The sequence below is a fragment of the Branchiostoma floridae genome, chromosome 1 (genome assembly GCF_000003815.2).
Source record: "Branchiostoma floridae strain S238N-H82 chromosome 1, Bfl_VNyyK, whole genome shotgun sequence".
Classification (NCBI taxonomy): Eukaryota; Metazoa; Chordata; class Leptocardii; order Amphioxiformes; family Branchiostomatidae; genus Branchiostoma; species Branchiostoma floridae.
The window spans coordinates 9,649,291-9,666,218 of NC_049979.1; the positions used below are offsets into that span (position 1 = coordinate 9,649,291).

General features: G+C 39.2%; 1 protein-coding gene across 3 annotated transcripts; it reads right to left on the minus strand.

Annotated features, from left to right (window-relative positions):
- Positions 1-1,361: 1,361 nt before the first annotated feature.
- On the minus strand, positions 1,362-16,642 carry LOC118430029 (neutral alpha-glucosidase AB-like). 3 transcript variants are annotated; one of them, XM_035840742.1, is made up of 27 exons: positions 16,578-16,642; positions 15,703-15,816; positions 15,189-15,425; positions 14,507-14,677; positions 14,326-14,383; positions 13,859-13,955; positions 13,355-13,451; positions 12,889-12,990; positions 12,575-12,653; positions 10,566-10,739; positions 10,191-10,252; positions 9,878-9,955; positions 9,475-9,550; positions 8,996-9,122; positions 8,560-8,639; positions 7,870-8,013; positions 7,580-7,676; positions 6,945-7,046; positions 6,603-6,661; positions 6,031-6,215; positions 5,556-5,620; positions 5,131-5,207; positions 4,593-4,667; positions 4,129-4,242; positions 3,676-3,788; positions 3,415-3,527; positions 1,362-3,030 (listed from the first exon to the last, which is right to left on the minus strand). In XM_035840742.1, the coding sequence occupies exons 1-27, from the start codon at positions 16,604-16,606 to the stop codon at positions 2,921-2,923; spliced, it is 2,835 nt and encodes a 944-aa protein (XP_035696635.1). In that variant the 5' UTR covers positions 16,607-16,642; the 3' UTR covers positions 1,362-2,920. The 3 variants fall into 3 exon arrangements, with proteins under 3 accessions (XP_035696635.1, XP_035696643.1, XP_035696628.1); XM_035840750.1 differs by lacking the exon at positions 16,578-16,642 and adding an exon at positions 16,528-16,551; XM_035840735.1 differs by lacking the exon at positions 16,578-16,642 and adding an exon at positions 16,448-16,530.
- Positions 16,643-16,928: the final 286 nt, after the last annotated feature.

A 16,928-nucleotide genomic window follows, 5' to 3' on the forward strand; every position in this document is an offset into this window, starting at 1 on the left:
ATTTGGTACATGCCCCAGGTAATGGTTTGTTTACATGATATCTGATCTATGTAACAGGTGGGTGGAAAGGTGTGTCCACCACCGAGGCATGGTTGTAACGATACATAGGCATAGTGCAAACATGGGAGGGGCCGTGTTTTCTAAGAATGTTTGCAAAATGGAATACTATAATAAACTTCCTGTGCGTATCACTTTTAGTCACCTTAAAATTATTTGGGCTGACGTTATGTTAATCGATTTTGACAAGAGGGAATGAAACTGTGCACTTGGCAGCCAGTATTGAACATTTGCAAAATGTTCATTTGTATTACAAGTAATGGAAATCCATAAAAGTAAACATGCTAGCAACATATCCAAACTAAACTCAAAGTCAAGTGCAACATTTAAAAGAGAATCCCCTACCCTGTTAACATAACTATCAAACTCAGAGGATGCTGTGAGGCTAGTAAGACAAGTGCTGTCCTTGAAGAGACTATTTGGCTTAAGACATGTTGCCACTGATTGTGCCTTGTCATTTTTAGAATGTGAGTAACAGTAGTGTCATTGTGGACATTGAGCTAAATAAACCTTAGTAGTTGCATACCATGTCTCCACTGTATTCAGACATATGTTTTGGTTCCCCTTGTCACAAAAGCTCTAAACAGAACCAATGAACAGGAACTGCAGTGTGCTTCACATAACATTGACTCCAATCTTTTGAGAAGCTTGGCTTTATACGCTGCTGAACAAAGAACTTCTGCTTTCTTTCCAATGATCCATGATTCTTAATTAAGCATGTTTCCAACTTTTATCATGTCCATTAGTTACCAAAACATTGTCCTTTTGAGTTAAGTTAGTTCAATTACCAAATATGAGGTACACCATTGCCATCAAACACAATGCTCTGTTGGCTAAAGAGTTGAATTCAAATGTGTTTGAAAACATGTGCAGCTCTTCTAACTACATGTTGACGTTGTGACTTACTGTATGTCAGTAATCATTGGTTATTGTCCAGTCTGTTTACTTAACAAACAAACAGGCACTGGACTGTTGTTTCATATCAAACACTTGAACCAGCTGTAAAAAACACACATACATCTGGCCCTGTCATTTAGATAGTTGAAATGTGTGTGTTTGATATCCTGTAAAGTGAAGGAAATGCCTCTATAATATTGAACAATTATGGGAGGCATGCATCGTGCTGAGGATCTTTTTGCCGCCAGAGCAAACACAAACCATTCTCTAGCAGTACACAAAGCTATTCCTTTAAATTGCAATGAACCTCCTTTTAGATGTTGCCTATTGTCATGAGCACATTATAGAATTAATGGTCTTTGTAGCCACTACAATGCAATAGAGGCACAAATCATGCAACAAAGGAATTCCAACTATGGACAACAGAGATAAATTTATTTGCCTTTTACATGCAAGCAAGAAGTAACACATCATTGCTGATAACAAAGGTCAAAGTAGAGAAGGGCAAAATGATATGACTGCCTGTACAACCTTTCTTGCTTGCACAAAAAAACACAATTTATACCAAGATTAAGTACATGAATAAACACAGTGCTCAAGTAGTGTTTGACTGTTGTTTATACACATGTAACCGTTATAACAAAATGCAATGTAACATAATGTTGTAGAAGAGGAAAAGCTTACTATCACCCTGTCCAATCAAGTCAGCAGTACATCATTAACAAGTTGATTGGCAAAAGGTTGACAATTATCTAACAAATTCAGGTGATCATTTCAAGTACTCTTTATGTCACTTAACTGGCCAATGGAGACATCATGCATGTTCTGTGCATGTAAAAAATGCATTTTGACTAGCAAACATTGTCACTTGCTGCACAGAAGACACAAATTGATAGAGAAATTCTACATTTAGACTAATATACCATAACACAATACATGCATTATACTGTTGTGCTATCTATTCAGTGTCTTGTGTTTTCATATCTATATTGAAAAACTTACCTTTTAAAGAGGACCCATCCTTGCACTGTACAGTATCCCACCCTTATAAAAATGGCATGCAGTAATGACTGTTGTGAATGCAGAGAAAGGCAAATCCCAATAGTAATAAACAAAGTTTGAAAAATACATACACAGGTGTTTTCTTTTCCCTACCTACTTCAAAAACTATTCACCATTAATAATCATATACAACTCTGTATACCCATTGATAAGCTAACATTATATCTTTATGATATTCCTTGATTACAATAATAAAGTAAATTGTGAAGGATGTGCCAAGCAGTTGTAACTATTTTTTTCCTGTTTTTGCTATGTCTATAGAAATCCCTTCATACAGACTGTCCAATAAGCCAGGGAAGGTAGCATTTCCTTAGAAAGTACACAATGGCAGTCTAAAAGCTGATGTGATGGTCCTTCATCATCATGTGGCCAAAATAACCTGACTAAACAATTAGGTTTGCAATCCAAGAAAAAGACCTTTTCAGCTATATACTCAAATTTGAATGCAGATATATGTAACTTGGCACAGGCTTCATCTGGAATGAACAACACTACATCACTTGAGTTACAGTAACAAAGGACCAAACACCTGAGACTGTCAATACATCCAAGTTTGCTATGTATACTCATTATCTATTTACCATAGACATGTTAGGAGTAGCCTTGAATATGGAAATTTAGATGACAAGGCATAATCTTTTGCTGTTTAAGATTTTTCTTAATAGAATCAAGATTTGGGTACATCTGATTCAACCAATCTCTTGCAGGCAGCAAGTGTACATAATAATCTAACCACCATATAACCCCCTTGCTTACATAACATGTCATGTGGAGAAGTCCATCTTTTCAGTACACAAGGACAAGACAAGAACTGGGCTCTCTCTATGGACTTGTCATCGTCTATTGCCACACATATAAGGTCAATGCCCCCCTCCCCTGTCCCCCCATGTAGCAGCATGGCAGGTTATTGCAGGGTGATGCTCCAGTTCTGTGCCACGTTGACGGCTGGTTTCCTGATAACCAGAGTCTGCGTGTCAGGAGTGTAGCGGAACTCCAGGTTCTTCTTGTCTATCACTGCACAAAGGAAAACAGATTTTGTATGTTACATGATAATGTACAGTATGTATCCCACCAGTTGGTCTGTGTAAAATATATACGAATCATGTCTGTACCAGTCACATTGGGTTACTTTTTTGGTCGATCTGTCAAGAAATCAGATGGACTAGACCTTTAAGCCTGTTACACAGTCAACAAATGGTCAGAGACTTGGGTGTACTTTTAATCTAAAATTAAGAGATTATGATTTAGAATGCATTACTGCCAAAAATGTAAATTTCAGCTTGCAGACTCGTCAGCTGATTGATTTTTCTTGCCACAGTTGTAGACCCTGTTAACTTTTCTAGTTTTCTCGTTCATTGCTCAGTCATCAACTAAATATAGAAAAGAGAGCCCACTTACTGATATCTCTGATGCCATCTATAGTGACTGTAGTTGGAGCCTTTGGCAGGCCTATAATGATGATCCTTTCTACCCAGGACTTGGTGTCAAACTCCCCATTCATGTCCATAGTCCTGCATTGGAAATGGTCACATCATAAGGGCACAATGCGAAAAAGCTCAGAGACATTTCCCAGAAAAACAAATCAGAAAGCAAGAAAAGCTTGAAAGCACAAGAAAACATCTTTATTCCCCATTTGGGCTTGAATTTTCCATGTCTTACCTTGATATAAGTTTGTTGTTTTCAAAAAGGTAGTTCTTGTGCAGGAACCTGTTGTTGTCTCGGTACTTGAAGCTGTGACCATCATCTACAAATAGCTCACCAGTCGCAGTTCCCTGCACAGGACAATTCAAGGAAAAATACCATAAATGGTTAAAGTGAACGTTCCCATCTTGTGCCTAGAGGCACATGGGGCAGCACTTTTCCTTGCTGTTTCTGTAGCAAGACTTGAGGGCTTTGAGGAATGATTGCTAACCCTAGGCCAAATCACAAATGCAAAAGCTTTTGTTCTGAATCTGATCCTGCAAATACTTTTGTTTTAACTCTTATCTAAAAGTGTGGTCAAGTAGATCAACAAACAAGGGATAAATGCCAGCAAAGAAACCCTTGTATACTGCCCAGAATTACAAATAGAACTCTGAAGTACATGTAAAAGTGGGGGACAGGTTATCATACCTGCTTGTCCAGTGCTATAGTAAAGGTGTAGGGATCTCGGTTGGTGAGAGAGGAGGCCCGCCGGATGCGTTCCTTCCTGGGGACAATAGTGCCACCTCTCTGGAACACTGGAATCTGCAAAAAACACAAGTGATACAGAAACACATATTACTGTAAATGCATTTAAGTTCGCAGGGATTTAATTTCGTGGTAGCTGGAAAAGGGACTTTTTGCGGTGGATTTAAGTTTGCGGTTACACCATAGACTGCAGTCTAATACCATAATAGGAAAATATTCGGGTGGTTTTAAGTTCGCGGTGAAGTGGTCACTGCGAAAACCGCGAAAATTAATCCACTGCGAACATTTCTGCATTTACAGTACCTCTTACTGTAACTTCTGCTTTAAATGGCTATGCTGTATTGGCATGGCAACTTGAGATATCAATGATTCCAATGATGAGGTTTTTAAAAAGGCTAGATTCTTACCTTTGTCAGGGTGACTGGAATGTACTCAGTTGACCCACCGTTGTATTTCTTATAGGTATCGACATCATACCACACCTAAAACAGTGGAAGAGGCTTCGGTTCAATGAAACACATAAAGACATTTCCACCAGCACAATGAAAGAAAGCAAGATTCTTTCATATCATTTCTCAATTTTTGTCATGGACAACAGAACAAAACATTTATTCATCAAGTTAATCTGCATAGTTTGACTGATATACACGACATACATTAGTAATCAGTAATGCTAAAAAGAGCGCCACCTACGTACATGTCATGTCTACTGACATTTCTTCATGTCAAGTGTATCTCCCACCCAAAAAAATGCATCATCTTAAAACATCTCCAATCCAATGTTCCTCAGTGTAATGTGCTCCTACATGTTAAACTGTGCACGGTGCGGGTTTTGCACTAGAGATCACTGAGTCTCAAATACACTATTTTTCAAAGTGACCGATACATGTACATGTACATGTAAAGGTATGGTGGATGCATATTAATTGTAAATATTATGGTTACCTGTCCCTCCCCTGGGAGATGGACCTGTACACCACTAGCCCCAGCATCAGTCACAGGGTGAGCCAGTAGAGCATTACCTGCAGCAGGACAAACAGCAACAGGCTTATTTCACATCAATGAATATATGAAAGACCTATCCATATTGACGTCTTTTTGCTTTGCTTTTGACTAGAATTTAAAGGTGCCGTCTGAAAATCTATACAAAAAGACTATTTGAAAAAAAGCCACTTCTCCCCACCCCAGAACATTTTACTAATAAGTACCCAGTAAATAAAAGCATTACAGCAGATGCGCAGTTTGACATGCAATATGGTGTCCTTCTGTGATCATAAGGTACTTTTATGGCGTTTGCTGCATATATTTTATTTACTTAAAGTGTGTGCAGTTAGTCCAGTGTAGAAACTTTGGTATAATGGTAACACTACCTATCATGTACTCATCCTCTGTTGCAAAAGTGCTGGTATCCTCAGGAAACTCCACCCACAGGGGTCTGAAGAGTAGAAAGATTTTCTTTGTAAGCACAACTTCTGTCAGTTCTGAGGAATATTTTGAAGACAGTACATGACTGGAACAAAGAGAACTTACAAATTTCTAGATATCTAATGAAACAAAAACTTGTCTATATGCAAAAGGCCTAATGTATGACAATTTGCACTAGAGCTTGTCTTTTATATAAGAACCAACTTTATGTAGAGCATGTCATGTCAGATGTGCACAATCTCTGAAAGGGCCAATTTAACATATTAAGACAGTATGTCTGGACTGAAATGGCAGGCATTGTGTCCTGTATCAAGATGAGACAAATTATCCAGTACAGCTTTGAGAGAAACAAATATTTGTATCACATGTAACTATCAATTTTTAAGAGCTGATTGCAATTTGGATATGGAAGTGTCTAACCTCATGATGGGCATGCCGTGGGTGGCTGCCTGGTAGAACAGAGTGTACCAGTACGGCAGCAGCGCGTAGCGAGCACGGATGGCCTCCCGGATCCCGTTCATGGTCTCCTTGTCAAACAGCCAGGGTTCGCGGCGACGGGTGTCCAGATGGGCGTGGGCACGGAAGAAAGGTTGGTACGCAGCAGCCTGGCAGGACACATTAACATGGCAACAACTTAGTGTGAATTTAGTTGTACTCTGCAGACCAGATCTGTTAATATGTGTCTGCTTTGCCATTTCAGTTATAGCATGTGTATAGGACTTCAGGATGAAAGGCAATTACTTAAGTTAAGGTATGAATATCTTGAGGAAGGCAAGATATAAAATTGACAAAATAATTACTGCAGTTTTATACCGTTCTCTTTCTTCTATATGTAGGAAGTGATTTGTCTATACCAATCACTATGACCACCACTGTACAAAAGAATCATTGGTAGAAAAATAGACTAATTTTCAGCTGAAATGTTACCCTTAACTAGTATTCTGTACTATATAAAGAACACAACATCATTACCACAAACAACACATTCCTACCTGATACCATCTCAACAGAAGCTCTGGGTCTGGATTCTTGAAGAACCCTCCCACATCAGCTGTAAGTAGACAGAGAGAATCTTTAATGTAATTAATCTGCTTAGAATGTTTGGGGTGACACACTCACTCACCCATTCAATAATTCAAAATGCCCTGTAGTTTTCACAATCAGTCTTAAGCTTTCTTATCACTCTCACTCACTCACTCACTCACCCACCCACTCACTCACTCACTCACTCACTCACTCACTCACTCACTCACTCACTCACTCACTCACTCACTCACTCACTCACTCACTCACTCACTCACTCACTCACTCACAACTGACAGAACTGTACTGACCTCCCACAAATGACTGTCCTGTGACACTGAGAGACAGCAGCATGGGGATACTGATCTGCAGGTGGCCCCACTCAGCTGTGTTGTCACCTGTCCACACAGCACCTGGGAAAACATTGCAATACAAATTGCAGATTTATCATTATCTACTCTTTTTGTGTCTTCAGCAGTGGAAAGATCTTGCATGTGTAATCAGTAATCAGTCGTTCTTAAACTTGATCCACAGAATATTGCTTCTTGCAGGTTGTCTAAGCTCTCTGAGTTGCTGTCTTAAGAGCAACTAATTCTCTGTGTTTGATAAACTTTTAAAGAAGACTCATCTGTTTTGGTAGAATCCATAGTTGCAATTCATGGTGAATGTCTTCCTTGTGTTGGAACAAAGCACAAGCTTTGTAACTAAAGTCCTCTGTGACTGAGCTGTGTTCAGCATGCTAAGCAGGTTTGTACAGTGTCATCCTTTATGGTATTCAATATCTGCAAACTCCAAGGCAGTAGAACATGTTCAAAAACTAATTTCACTTGAGCACATTAAATCACAAACTAACTTTTAAAATGTCTTGATTTCTGAATTTTTTTTTCTTATCAGAAAAAGAATGACAGTGAACCATATTACACAAATTGAATTTATATAATCTTACCATATCTATGGTATCCAGCAAAGAAGGCTCTTGACAGGACGAAAGGCCTCTCCTTGTTATTTGACCGTTGCATCAAGCCAAGGTAGGTTGACTTTGGCTGGGAAAAGGACCAAAAGTATTACCTTTAGACACAATAAGTTTTAAATCAGGCACAAGGACGTTCAAGCAAACACAAATCAACATATTTGATGGTTGATACTAAAAGAGAACAGAAGGCACAGTAAATCTTTATATGCTTGCAGTGGTTTTATTTCTACTCTTTTTCAACAATACACAAAAATGAGTCCTACCAGGTACATGCCGAAGATATTGTGGACATCCCTGTGTTCCCAGCCGCCATAGTGCACAGCATCCTTGTGCATGGTGACCTCAGGACCATTGAACACTGAAGGCTCATTCATGTCATTCCAGATGAACAAGTTCTTTGTAGAGCCCTAATAAGAAAGAAAGAAATTAATTAGACGATGCTGAATCTTTCAATTAGGAAACTGCTACTATAGTGCTAGCCATAGATAGCCATATACCCTTTTACACAGAAATCTGGTTGGCCAACATTAGCAATACTATTGAACTTTAGAATAGGATAGAAAATGAGAAAGAGTTTTTTGTCTGTTTCTTCAGGGAAATGCTAGTTCACCTTGGAACAAGTACTAGGTACTTTCCCCTAGACACCTGATGTGATGAAATATAAAGATTGTAAATCCTTAGAAACTACTATCAATAAAAATTTGGTTTTTACATGGATAGTAAAAAGTATTTTCCCCCTATTTCGCCCTGGCAAGGCCAATTCAAATAATTGTTAAACCAATTGTTACCAAATCAAAACTATAAAGATAAAAGAGAACACTGCAAGTACTAAATCTGTGTAACACAAACTCTATTGCCCAGGGCTGCAACAGGCTGCTCACCACCGGCAATGTTGGACTGGCTGCTTTAAGCACAACTTAATCAGGCTATGCACATATTGAAACTCTCCTCACCTCAAATGTTCCCAGTTCAAACCTGCTGGCCCACCAGCTGCGGACAGTAGGGTTGATGAAGTCCAGGTAGCTGGAGGAGCCTGGGAAATCAAACAAAGGGAGTCAAAATGTTACCTACTGACCACCATAAACTTCCAGTTGCTACATTGCCTTTTTGATACTAACAGACAAAAATAAACCACCCAAGACTACTGTAAATGCATTCAAGTTTGCGGGCATTTAATTTCGTGGTAGCGAGTAAAAGGACTTTTCGCGGTGGATTTAAGTTTGCGGTAACACCACAGACTGCAGTCTAATACCATAATAGAAAAATGTTCGCGGTGGTTTTAAGGTCGCTGTGAAGTGGTCACCGCGAAAACCGCGAACATTAATCCACCACAAGCATTTCTGCATTTACAGTTTTTAAACCACCAAAAAGTTTGAAGAGAACAAGTACCTGGCCAACACCACCCCTCAAAGTCTCCTCCATCTTTGCTCTTGACATAATACCCATGGTCCTTTGCATCCTTGTGGATGTGGTAGTTGTCATCTCTCTTGATGTGCGGGTCCACAATCACTACCATCTGGTGTGCACAGGGGAATTTGTTATTTGTCCACCAAAGGGACAGCCCGACTCACATGTATTATAAAATCAACCGTCTATTCAAGGATAATTTTGTCAGTGTTATCATAGAATCCATCTCATTATATGACCTCCTTTGGTCATTACTGACCATGGTAAAATCTAAAATTGATACAGTCTTACAGCTTCGGATATCTATTTGCTTGTATAAAAATACATCAAGCCAACACATTATGGACAGCACTAATGTAATGTTTCAAAGGGAGAGACAGTGAGACACCTTCAGCATTCCTACAGCATTGGTAAAGGACCAGTAGCTACCTCTTTCATATCAAGATAGTCTTTTGACTCACCTTCCTGCCCTTTGCTGCAACCCTGTCCTGCATGTCAATGGGGTGGGGGAACTTGTGTTTGTCCCAGGTCATGTACCTGAGGGGTAGGGAGAATGTACCATATGATACATTTACTGGGTCTTTACGCATTATGATTTGTACTTCGTCCTTCAACTTGTAAGACACTAATGTCTGTAATCAATAGATGTATATCTTATGTTCGTCACATAACAAATTGCAGAAGTTTGTATACAAACATGACTTAAATTGAGATTCAAGCAGATGTATTTGTAAATTGCTTGAATTTTAGTCCAAGCAACGAGAGGAACAAAAACACAACTTGTGAAACATATCAACACATATCACGAGCTGTGATGTCCACATGTCAATGTTTTAGCTGGAGTCAGCTGAAGTTTGAGCTCACCTTTTGCCATCAGTGTGCTCAATGTCCAGCCAGAGGACATCATAAGGAATGTCATTGTCATCAAAACCTGCATCAACACTGTAAGGCAACAATGACATGCGTGTTGGTTTCTTCTTACACATAATCAAGGACAATGTTATCTGTCATTAAGTCACATATAATCATATTCACTTTCATCAGCACATATATACAACCTTCATTCGTGATTCAAACAAAAACAACAATGTGCCACACAATCGAATCTGTACGTAAATGTATATATCAGATACTGTACTCTTGATATTAAAATATATGCATAGAAATGGCAACCTACTTCTTGACATCCTCCTCATCATTGTAGTTCCACCTACTCTGGTGGTAGGCAATGGCAAACAGCTGCAAAAGGGATGCATATCTCAGTGATTACAATACAGTTGCATAGGGGAGATATGGATCTCATTTCTTATAGCACTACTACTACTACAAACAAACTACATTTTATTTTAGAATGTTGAACATATGTAAATGCAGTTATGCAGTTTCCAACAGCTATCTTTTCCACATTACAAATGCAAACCACATTATACATCTGGATATGCAAACCACATTATACATTTGGATAGAGGCACATCAATATAGTTGCAGTGAATGATGTTTGAGCTGTGGTATCCTTACAACAAATGGAGAAGTAGAAACATCAGAAACCTACCGGAGGCATGGCGGGTTTCCCAGTCAGGTCTGTGTACTGTGAGAAGACTTCTGCTGGCCTCGGCCCCAGCATGAAGAACACGTCAATCACTCCACTCTCCGATATCCAGTGGGTGTCGGTCTGTGGCATCTCGCTCCCGCCCTTCACATAATCCAACATCTTCCCAAACACAGTCTACAGAGAAATAAAGACAAAATGTAGCAAGATTATGAGACAGAGAGAAATATATACATGTAGTTTATCATGAAAGCTTTGAAGATATCTTCAATCGCCATTTGTAGCAATTCTTTATGTCAAAGTAAAATATATAATGTACTACACATTCATCACCAAGAATCCTTTGAGTGACAATTAAGTTTGCTTCAAGATGGATTGCCTTTATAAACAGCAATAGGATAGCTTCATTCTATTCCAACTTCCAACTTAATATCAAGACTATATCTGTGGGATGCTCCACATTTCATTTTACAACTTTCCAAAAGAAAGATCAAACTTTTCTAGTACAGGCACATAAAAAATGTAAGCACCAAAACACAAATGTCCCATGCAGAAGAAGGAGCTAAGTTCCATATAGAGTACTAGTACACTGCATACACCAAGATCATTCAAACAACTGATGATGCACAATGACAGTGTCACACACTACCTACCATGCATGAGCATTCTATGGCAGGATATTATCCAGAAAAAAGGGAAATGATACACATACCATTTTCTTTTCATTATTTGATTTTTGATAGCCAGACACTGATTCTTAAGTGTTTAAGGTTTTACAAATCACAAGATACCCTTAAGTCAGACAGTGCCAGCTGGATGTTGGAAATGGCAAAAGGGATTAACAATTTGCAACTTCATTTTCCTGGATAATACCCTGCCTATAGAATAGATTCTTTACACACATGTAGAAGAAGCAAGAGGGAATAATAATGTGCAGCTTAGTCACTTTATATCTCCATTGTCACCTTAATAAACTGGGCAAAACTGACAAAAACAAAAGTGAAGCTTCTTGAAAACAGTTTTACTGTTGCAAATTGTATAACCATGCAGGGAAATGGTAGCCTGATATCCATGCTACTCTAGCTCCTCTGGTTACTTCCCTGCCAAATACTAGTACATTGTACTCTGAACTTGGTTGATAGAAAATGACTGACATTCAAACTTTTGCATGATACATACTGTGAGAGTTCTGATTGGTTCAGAATATTTTGTAGAAGTTGCATACCTGGGATTTAATTTGAAAATGCCTGTTTCAATCCTGTTACCATCCCGTTACAGAGGACTGTATAAACCAGGGCCAATCAGAGCTCTTACATACATTTGAAGTGTATAACGTTACTTGAATATCCATTGTTTACCTGTTAACAGGTGCAAGACTATTTAGCAGGGAAGCAACAAGCTAGAATAGGATGGAGACAAGGATAGGGAAATGGTACAAAAATGATCATGACTTGCAAGTGCCATTCTGTATCACATGCATGCGCCACCCCATTTATTGCTAAGCCTGATTGGTGGGAGGGTAATAAAATGGAACATGAAAATCCCACCAGACGAACCTTAGCGGAGATCCACTATGTGCCCAGTATATGTAGAGAACCAACACAAACACAAACACCAAAGTAAAAGAAACACATAAGTTAGAGTCATTTACTGTACATCATTTCAACAAGGACTAAACACAACAAGCACTCCTAAAGATGGGATTCTTACGAAGCCTGTCTTGATCTGAATTGTTGATGAAAACAGTAATGTACTAGCCTCATCTCCTCAGGTTGGGAAGGATAATCTTTTCCAAAATACATAGAGTAAATTTTTTTTAAGGAAGGGCATTGATAGGAACAAATTCATGGTGTAGGCAAAGAAACTAACGGTAGTCAGTCCAGACAAACCAACAAAGAATGTATGTACACAACCATTCCTTCCTACTGAGGATAACCACAGATACAGAAGAAACACATGTGATCACAACATTGCTGTCTTCCATACAACTCGACAAAAAAAATGTTCCATACCTTCCCAGCTGTGTTTGAACTGATGTCAATCCATGTCTCAGCAGCATTCATCCAGAACAGCCCTACAGTCCTTTGAGCACTGCAATATGGTAAGAAAAGGCATGCTGCATCAATATCTAATGGGTATCATGGTTTGCTACAAATGTAGGACAAATCTCAAATCTTACAGTTGTCAAGTTGTCATCATGATGACACTTTGTGATGTCTCTCATTGAAGTCTATGATGTTTTGAGAGTAAAGAGCCAATTCCTTCTGTAACACTCAAAAGACTATAACCAAGAAGAAGAGAGAACACGTTACAGGTCATGTCTTACTTGTGTGCAATCATGACGGGTATGGAGCCGTACAGAGCCATGGGGTTGTGGAGCTCATACTCGAACACGTCCAGGTTGTACAGACGGTAGGGCTCTCCAGACCTGGGGTTACAAAAGTCACATCGCTGTTAATGTCAAAGTCTGTGGATCTGCCAATTAGACATCATTTTTCAACAGTTAACAGATGTAACTGAAGGAATTTGCAATTATAGGATAACAGGATGGATTTATAAGAAACAACACATTTGCAAATGTACATTTCATTTGGAAAAGGAGATCACATCATTCAATAATGGTAGATGTATATCCGTCTCCCTGTTGTCTAACCAAGTAACCAATTGAGAATTGGTAGCCAAACGGTTATATCAGTGTGCTTTAGGGCAATGCAAAAGGCAATAAATATGTCTACAGCTTTACCAATATTGCACCACACGTATGAGTAAAAGCTCAGTGCTTTGTTACTTACGTGGTGGTCTTGAGAGCGAAGCTGTCAGCGTGTTCTGGGATGCCGTACACATGCTCCACACCAGGGAAGGAGAAGTCAAGGCCAACAGAGCTGGGACCTACGAGGAAAGGTTAGACAGTTTAGAAACCTACCACTGATGGGGAACAAGAAAAATAATACTTTTAGTTTACTAAATAGTTTGTCTGAGCTGTATTGAGTTCCACTGCAGATAGAAAAACTTTTGTTCCTACCACAAACTGAATCCTCACACAAAGAAATGCATTTTTTACATTTTGTGGTATGAGGGAAAGCAGGTTTTTGCAGAGTTTTAAGTCCACAGTTGAAAATTTTGTACTTAAGAAATGAACACATGCTTCTTGTGTCACGTCCACTGCAAAAAAACACAAGAATATAAATACCAAGACCAATTTTAAGACTTACCATTGATATTATATCCTTATAGCAAAAGACTTTTTGATGATTTATTATGATCAATGTATGTACAAACCCAAAAATAAGACTCACCATGAGGTTTTGAGTCATGATGAGACTTGAATGTCTCCTCCCACATCCCTGGTTCATCCTCCTCCTCTACAGGCTTCTCTTCTTCACCTTCTCCTTCCTAATATCATACAATACACAAACCAGTCATCATCACACCACAAAGCATTCCTCATCTCTTAGGTATAGAATACTAATGGCCTTTGACTAAGTTTGAGCAATGGCTAGTCTTAAGAAATTGTTTCATCAGTCCTCCTCTGAAAGCTGTGAGGTCAAGTGTTGAGAATTTTACTGATTTTACCTAACTTACATGTATACACACTGGTACAGGGCTAGAGAATGTAGATAGGGTGGTAGAAGACAGATTAATTTGGCACAAAATCTGTACTACCTTATTCAGACTAAGGTAGATGATTATGATGATTATGACTGGGAGAGTTTCCAGCACTTATCTACAATAAGCATTCAAGCTGAGAGAGCTAACCACAGACCTGCTTTTCACCATCTTGGTTTTCTTCATTTTCTTGTCCCTCTGCTGGCTCATCATTGCTAAGGAAGGAAGGAATAAGTTTGAAACAAATCCATGCAACAGAGATTTTATATCTGTACAATTATCTGTGCAATGGACTTTTTTAAATCACCAATTTCTTCTAAGGCATACTTAAGACCTACTTTTTGCGCTTCCTGTACTGTTCAAACTTCATCAGTCCACGAGAGTTGACACTGATGGCAAGTTCGTCATCTACCAGGAAGTCAATCCTGAAGGGGTCAGAGGTCACAACAGCTTTGTTCTGCAGAAACCCCAGGGTGACGCTGTTGTCATCCTGGGCTAGTATACTGGCCCTGCACAAGAACAGAAAAATGGTTAAAGCTACATTGTCTACAGAGAGAAATTTTCTGCACCCAGGATAACTCACTGGTTTCTTAGAAGTTGAAGTCAAAACAGTTTTCCTTGAGCTAACAGGTTCTCCTATTAGGTTGATTCTATCAAAAATATGACTTTCAAGATCTCACCCCACACCACCATGCAATACCAATGAGAACCTTGTATGTTTTGTAGTCCATTGATTATGCAAGTAAGGTTGTGACTGAACATTACGTGTGTCGTCCATTGATCACTTCCTGTTACTCTACAGTGCTCATGACTAGCTTATCTAGTGTAACAATATGTAACTACAATAACACAAACTAAAAACAATACTGCCCCAACCTGGACTGCCTGTCATATCTGATCAATGGCCAGTACTACCAACTCTTAACTGTACTTCCTGTTGATGCTTCTCAAGGGATAAGAATGATCATCATCATTATCTTAAGAAGGATGCTATCCTGTAGTACAGAAAAGTAGACATACTCTGCTATGGTTGGCTCCTTGCTGAGGGCATCTGTTGGCCTGAACCGCTCCCTGATGGGGTTGACCTCGTCGATAGTGAGCCTGGCTGTGTTGACATTGACAGCTGCCAGGAGGAGCTGCAGTTCCACCTTGTTCCTAGTGTTCAGCACCTTCATGCTCAGTCCCTCGGGGGTCATCTGGACAGTGTCCATCAGGGCGCGGTACGGGGACATGCCTGGCTGAAGATTTCTGTGCCGCCTTTCGAACAGAAGTTTAAAAATGATAGGTTATTCCACAGTAACATGTGCTTCATATGTGTACACAGACAATAAAGAGAAAAACATTGTACACAATAAGAAATAAAACACTTTCGAACAGATTACAGCATTATACAGATCATAAATAAGCACCACCATCTTATCTAGTGTAACAATTTTTTAAAGAAAGATGGATTCCCTGTCGTCATCTTAAACAATGAGATTTCTCGTCACTTTAAACACTGAGATTTATCATTGGATACATTTTCTGAACTTACTTGCAAAAACTACTTTGGTCACATGTCTTGAAGTTGCTTCTATCCACAGCATCGGTTCCAAGAACACAAAGTACCAGCAGCAGCAGCAGCTTTGGTCTGGGCATGGTTCCCATTCTGAAAAAAAACCATGAACCTGACCACACTGCTTAAAGACAATCTAATAACATTTGGCATGAAGAAGTCCCTTTCAACCTCAAACAGCAAAAGCCTTCTTCTCTCTGCCAGCCTTGAGTTGACACATGAAAGCAAGCAACATTTGAAAGAATGATAATTTTGTAGGTTACAGGTGTGATGCTAATTTTTAATATGTGCTTCACATATATATTTTTTATATATGATGGCTAGAAAACTGTTCCTCATCACCTATGTCTTCTTTGTTGCGCTGTGACCTTACATATTCCCTCCTCTCAGATGGTCATCCCATATCGTCAATAAGAGCGAAAAACCATTGATTATTCTCCCTAAAAAATAGGTGAAGCCCACAAAAAATTATACGAGCCTTGGGGGTTGTGGCAAACTATATATATAGCATGCTATCTTAGCAGAGAACTGGCAATAAGATCAACTCTCTGCAACTTCAGAAAAAATGTTTCATATATATCATATTATCAAGCACGCTAATATTGCACATAACTTCGTTACAAGAGAACAAAGGCCATAATTTGATAACAGGCAGGAAACATATCATTCATAAAATCTAACCGGCCTCCAAAAAATTACAATTTGCACAAAAAGTCTTCTTTACCGTAAACTCCATAGCAGGGCACTGCAGCAAATAAGCCACATCTTTGCTCAGTGTTTGTGCCTCTAAACCGTCTTACTTACCTTTGTGATAAGTGTTCAATGAGCGACGTACACGTAAACTAAAGACCCACCTGCTCCACGTCCAGCTGGTCGCTGCCATCTTGAAAATCCCCGGATGAGGCTGCAGTACCGGATCTCCGATAGATGGCGCTACTAGCCCTCACAGTGTGTCATCATCATCCATGTTCAACACACTTGCACAGCCAGCATGCCTTTTCCCACGGTGCGCAATTAGTCGGTTGTTTAATCTTACGTAATGCGAAGCAGGGTCGCTCTACATTGTTGCGCTCCAGTCTAGCGTAGAGCGTTGTCGATGCATCTGTGTGTTACGTTAACAAGTTACGTTAATTGCTTTATCGCGGTATGCCACTGTTAGTATTAAACATCAACGGTTGTAGCTACCCGATAATTTACAATAAAAC

Coding starts and splice junctions, on each gene's coding strand:
- LOC118430029 (XM_035840735.1), bottom strand. CDS start 16,488: ATGTGGCTTATTTGCTGCAGTGCCCTGCTATGGAGTTTACG. Junction 5,208..5,555: donor AGAGGATGAGTACATGATAG/GTAGTGTTACCA, acceptor GTCCTGCTGCAG/GTAATGCTCTACTGGCTCAC. Junction 3,789..4,128: donor CTATAGCACTGGACAAGCAG/GTATGATAACCT, acceptor TGTCCTGTGCAG/GGAACTGCGACTGGTGAGCT.